This window comes from Ceratosolen solmsi, unplaced genomic scaffold (assembly GCF_000503995.2).
Source record: "Ceratosolen solmsi marchali unplaced genomic scaffold, CerSol_1.0 scaffold11, whole genome shotgun sequence".
NCBI classification, from domain to species: Eukaryota; Metazoa; Arthropoda; class Insecta; order Hymenoptera; family Agaonidae; genus Ceratosolen; species Ceratosolen solmsi.
In genome coordinates this window covers 4028241-4034240 of record NW_011948416.1, presented here as the reverse complement: position 1 = coordinate 4034240, position 6000 = coordinate 4028241, and the positions used below count along the sequence as shown (strand labels likewise).

General features: G+C 24.5%; 1 protein-coding gene across 1 annotated transcript in view; it reads right to left on the bottom strand.

Moving 5' to 3' along the window:
• gek (serine/threonine-protein kinase gek) overlaps positions 1-6000 on the bottom strand; it is a 29699-nt gene that overhangs the window by 21885 nt on the left and 1814 nt on the right. Inside the window, exons 2-8 of the mRNA XM_011495713.1 lie at positions 4522-4715; positions 3884-4063; positions 2584-2855; positions 1762-2061; positions 1027-1170; positions 829-951; positions 343-551 (exon numbers count right to left, since the gene is read on the bottom strand). Of these exons, the coding sequence (XP_011494015.1) occupies positions 343-551; positions 829-951; positions 1027-1170; positions 1762-2061; positions 2584-2855; positions 3884-4063; positions 4522-4648 (1355 nt within the window). The 5' untranslated portion in view covers positions 4649-4715. The remainder of the gene's footprint in view (positions 1-342; positions 552-828; positions 952-1026; positions 1171-1761; positions 2062-2583; positions 2856-3883; positions 4064-4521; positions 4716-6000) is intronic.

Below are 6000 nucleotides of genomic sequence, written 5' to 3'. Positions count from 1 at the left end.
GAAATTTTCAAAGGTAATCCTTTTCTATTTGAAGCAATAAACAACTAAAAACTTTTATAGATGAATTTAAAAAAATTTTAAATTACCATATTTTAATACATATTTAATATTTCTAAGATTTAAAAACATTTTAGCAATTTTAAGAAGGTTCGACAATTACTACATAAATTGATATTATAATTCTACATATACATATTACATTATGTCATATACATATTAATGACGAAAAACGGTACAACATATATTTTAATTTAAATAAGACAAATCATTATTTACAAACGAATCTTTTAAGAAGATAATTCATTTAACAAAAAGTCAAATCGTTTAATAAATTTTACAAACCTTCCTTGAGTGAAGCTAAATCCAACAAATGGAAGATGAAGAGCGGAAAATGCAGAATTGGCTGCGGGAGGTACTGCGTCTGAGCTACGAACGTCAGTATCGTCTACGTCGAAATTCGATGTATCCGTTGGTGAAGAAACTTCAGGAATATAAGGAGCTGTGCTATCCCTTATAGTTTCCCAATTTACTCCTTCAAACCATGGATGCTTCTACAATAAAATAATATTTTTTTTCATTATTTTCATGAGTTACGTGTAACTTATTTGATATTTATCAAGCCAACACTAAAATAAATGTTACTATTACGGCATTTTATCTGAATAATTAATAAAAATAGCGAAAATTTTATAAATACGTCATTTTAGAATTTATAAAATATTGAACTGTATATTGAAGTAATACAGACAAATAAAATGAAATTGTTTACTTATACTAAATAGGCTAATAATTGAATAGATTAAATTATTATAATTGAACTACGCTTGCCTTAAAATCTTCAATTCCATTTTGTCCTAATCTAAATTCAGAACTGCAGATCAATTTTCTCATGAGATCCTTAGCCTCTTCAGAAATATCGTAAATATCATCCATAGGAAAATCAAAGCAGTTCTGAAAAATATTTATTAAATTATTAATATTGGTGATTTATATGTTTAAAAGAGAAATAAATACTTTTAACTGTACCTTATGATTCATAATTTTCCCATAAGTTTCGACTAGAGATTCAGCATAAAAAGGAGTTTCGCCATAAAGCATCTCGTACATACAAACACCTAAAGACCACCAATCACATTCTGGACCATATCTTCCCTGTCCATCTTCCATCGCCTTAATTAATAATAATAATTATTAAGAATGCTAATTGTTATTGCATTAAATTGGTATTTTATTTTATTTTTTTTTTAATAAAATAATCATACAGGAATAAGAACACTGAAATATTTGTACAATTTGAGATTCATTACAATATATGAAAAATACTTTCCTAATGATATCAAGTATTGGAAAAACTAAGCAGAGCTACCAGCTACCATTAAGTTGCACTATTAAAGAGAATATCAATGAAATTGTATACGTTGAGTGTTCAGAGAAAACTGCACATAAAATTTTAATTAATCACGCACCAATAATAACTACTCAAAATCTATAGAAAATTCTGCCCTCCTGCCATTTTCAAGAAATAACAATAACCCAAATAATAAATATTCAAATATTACAAAATTTTCTGATTCACATATTTGTTCTTTATATAGTAGTTGATTGTTACTACATTATTATGTAATTACAGTTAGAAATCATGAGTGATTTATGTAATAATTAGAAAATTGAAATTTCTAGAAGTTAACTAAACAATATAGTTTTATTTTAACTACCCAGTATAATATAATGTGCAATGCAGTAATCAAATTATAAAATTACCCTGAGAATTTCAGGAGAGATATAGTCTGGTGTACCAACAGCCACATTACTCTGCACAGTCCCATCCTCAAATAATCGAAGACAAGATCCAAAATCAGCTAAACGTATGTGCCCATTGGCATCTAATAAAACATTGTCAGGTTTTATATCCCTGTGTACATATCGTAAATCGTGTATAGAACCGATAGCAAGGACAGTCTCCGCTATGTAAAAACGTGCCATATCTTCTGGAAGCCTGTCTTCGAACTTGCTGAGTAAAGTTAACAAATCTCCACCGCAATAATAATCCATGACCAGGTACTGTAACGATAAATTTATCATACTTCATTCATTCATACATAAATCTTATAATGTAATTTTATAGCATAATTTTTAATAAAAATGAAAGTTTAATGAAAAATTATTGTACATTAATAGTTTAAATTTATAATTAATAAAATATGTGTGGAATATATATGGAATTTAATAAGTAGTACTCAATAATCTATGAAAATTCTTTAATAATAAATGAGTTAAAAAATGAAACTGTTAAACCATAATAGTTTTAATAGTTCTAAATTATTAAGTATTTTACCCTTTAAATATATTTATAAAATAAAAGTATTATCAATTGTGTCGCAATAAAGAAAAATAAATATCTCGTGCGTAATTTTATAGATAATATACTTTTATTTAAAATTCCAATCTGTATTATCTTATTTATTATCTAACTATTTTGTAATAAATAGAATGGTCTCTTATTAAAATGTTTGTTAGACAATAAAAACAAATTAGAAATATTAATTTGTTAAATTTTAGATATAATTTACGTGAAAAATTTACCAAATTATTGTCATCCTGAAAGGCATAGTGAAGGTTCGTTATCCACCTTCTGTCACCGTACACAAGAACGTCACGTTCTTCTCTGATACAAGCCGTTTCTGCGCGCTTCAGCATTTCCCACTTATTTAGTATTTTCATGGCAAAGACCTTATCCGAACCACGCATCCTTACTACACAGACTTCACCGAAAGCGCCTCGACCAATAACCTTAACAATTTCGAAATCCTCCCGAGCCAACTGAAGGCTCTTTATACATGTGGCTACAGGCTTAACTAAACAAACAAAACATTAATTTCAATATATTCTGTTTTCCTTTACATTATCTTTATAATGAATTTCATTTTGTAATAAATAAATGTATAAAATATTATTTTATTAGAATAAAAAATTGAAATATTGAGAATTGTTAATGTAATAAACTATAAAATTTCTTAATAGTCAATTATTTATTTGACTTTTTTACCATTGCATTATCTTAAATGGACTTAGTTTAAAAAATCTTTCAGCAGATTTAAGAATATTAAAATCATTCGATAGAAGATCAATTTTAATACAAAGTTGAATTTCAAATGAATAATTAATTGAAATAAACTATTAAAACTAATTGTAACAACTATCCTATTATCATTGTTTGATTACATTATTCAAATGAATAAGTATATTATGGTTACTGGCTATAAAAGTGTATTTTAATTTTTATTTTAAATTGAATATTTATAAGAACTCAGCAAAAAAAAACAAAATTATAAAATAAATGAATCATTGCAATAGAAAAAGAAATTGTAGCAATGTATTTTTAGCAAATGAGAAATTAAATTTCTTTGCCAAGGTTGTAATTAAATAAATTATTTTAAAATGATTCTTTATAGCCTTGGTATTCACATATTATCACAGAAATTTTAAAACAAACTTTCATTTCTCATAATTAATTTTAATCATTATATTATTGTGTAAAAATTAAAAAAATATTCTCATTTAAATTTTTAAAACCTTAGAATGAATGTTATTTAACGGTATATGAATTATACATAAATTAGGTATAAGATTTCAAATATTTTTCTTATTATATAACTCATTTAAAATGTATTATTTTAAGAAGGAAGATCATTTTTTTATCTTACAACGTGAATATTGCATCGATTTGTATATTTGAAAATTTATTGCAAATAGATTCACTAAAACAATTTAGAATTTTGATATAGATAAATAACTAGATACTTTAAAATATAAAAAGTAAATTCTATCTGTTAGATTTATTAAGAACAGTAAATTTGTAGTAAACAGTCATTTATTAACCTACCAAATTCAATGAAGTCTGAAACAGTCTTTTCACGTCTTAGAGAAGAATTACAGCACTCATCGTATAAAACTAATAAAACGTCGATAAGTGTTTCAATCGACAATGTGTGGCCCATTCTTCCACCCTGTACAGGACCACCAACAAACAGGGCTTCCAACTGGCGCAACCGTGCTCCTACACCTACACAAACAAAATAATTACATTAAAGCCTATGAGAGAGAAAATAGAAGTATATGTCAATATAATTTAATTACTTTCTGTATAATATATTATAATTAAAACTGCATAGATTATTTTTATTAGATTAAGAGTATAATTCACAGGGTAATAAAAAATAAAATAAAATTCTTTTAAACTTTAAGACAATAATAATTGTCTAATTGTTCAAAACTAATTGTCACTTAACTTTAATCTACTACTCAATTATACTGCATATAATGATTACAAGGTTTCACATTTTAAATAAACAATGTCAATACAGAGATAAGAAGCGTTCTTTATAAAATGAATAATTACTTAAATTAAATATTAAAAATTCTACATTGTCAAGATCCATAATTTACGCATAAAGTCTCAATAAAACTTGTCTTACGGTTATATATAATGAAATTATTTATTGACTATAATAAATTAATTACCATTCATTGCTCGTCCTTTAGGCATGATGTCAGGTGGAGGGTGACTGTAATGATGTAGTGTATCTGCTATGATTGCCTGTGTGTTGGGTAAACCCTCAATACGTTCCTTCGATGAGACTTCCATCATCTTTGTATATAATATGTATAATTATAAATTTTCTAGACCACCAGCTCATCACTGAATTATGAAAGTTCTGAAACATAAAATTTGTGCTTATTCATATGATCTCTATAGTATCACAGCTAAAAATACTTTCTTCGTTGTAAAAACAAATAAATTGTACTAATAACATTTATATGATTAATATTCTTTGTTAAATCAATATTACTCAAGGATCATTTTTTCTAGTAATAGCACTATACATTTTTTTTTTATTTTTTTTTTTTGTGGTAACTTCTTACTTCAACTTAATATTTAATTATTAATCATTTAATAATTAATTTTTTACTCACAAAAACTTTAAACATTTATCAATATTCATAAAAACGTGTAAAAAAATGTATGTATTAAATAATAAAGGTATGCATGTCTTATGAATGGCTTACTAAAAATAGAATCTACACTAGTCATTTAACTATACACACATGAAATTCTTTGTCACATTATTTTGCTTGACAAAAACGAAGAAGTCTATTTTAAATAATCTTAGAACAGAATCAAGGTAGCAGATTTTCTAGAATATTCGTTAAAATAAAATTTTCTATTATTTCATAGTATAATTTGGTATAATATTTTATAGTAAACAATGTTGTTAAAAAATAAATATCACTTTATGGTACATAAGAAATTATAAATCATTCGATACATATTATTAATATAAAATATCAAAAAAAGTTTCGACCCCTTAGAATAAAAATTATTTTCAAAATAATTATGATTTTATATAATTCTATATTTTTTTAATGAAAATCAAACATAAATATTTATTATTTCTATTTATATTTATAAAATGTTTAACATATAATTGGAAATATAAATCCGATATTGTATTCAAAATATTGCATGCATAATCGATTAAATTATGAAAAATTAAACACAAAATATTGCAACGATAATAAAAGAAATAATCCAAATAAAATGTATAAATATTTTTCTACATACAAATATTAAATTAATTTAAAGAGCAAAGATCTAAATCCCCTTATAATATACACGCTTTTAAGAATATATAAAAAGAAACTGTCAATTTACTTATCTAAACAATGTATTACTATTTATTAAAAAGTTTTTATTACTTTACTTAACAGAATTTTTATTATTCTATTTAAAGGAATAAAAATATTTAATTCAGACTAATTTAAAATATCAAAGATTGTTATTATCTAATAGTGATGGGTAATAGATATTTATTATATATAAAATTTGTTTTATCAAAACGAAACTAATGAAATCTCTGTACTAAATCAGTAGTAATAAGATTTCCTCTAAATTTCCATTGTCTAATTCATACAGAAGTCTTCTAAATCTCCTTATATTTC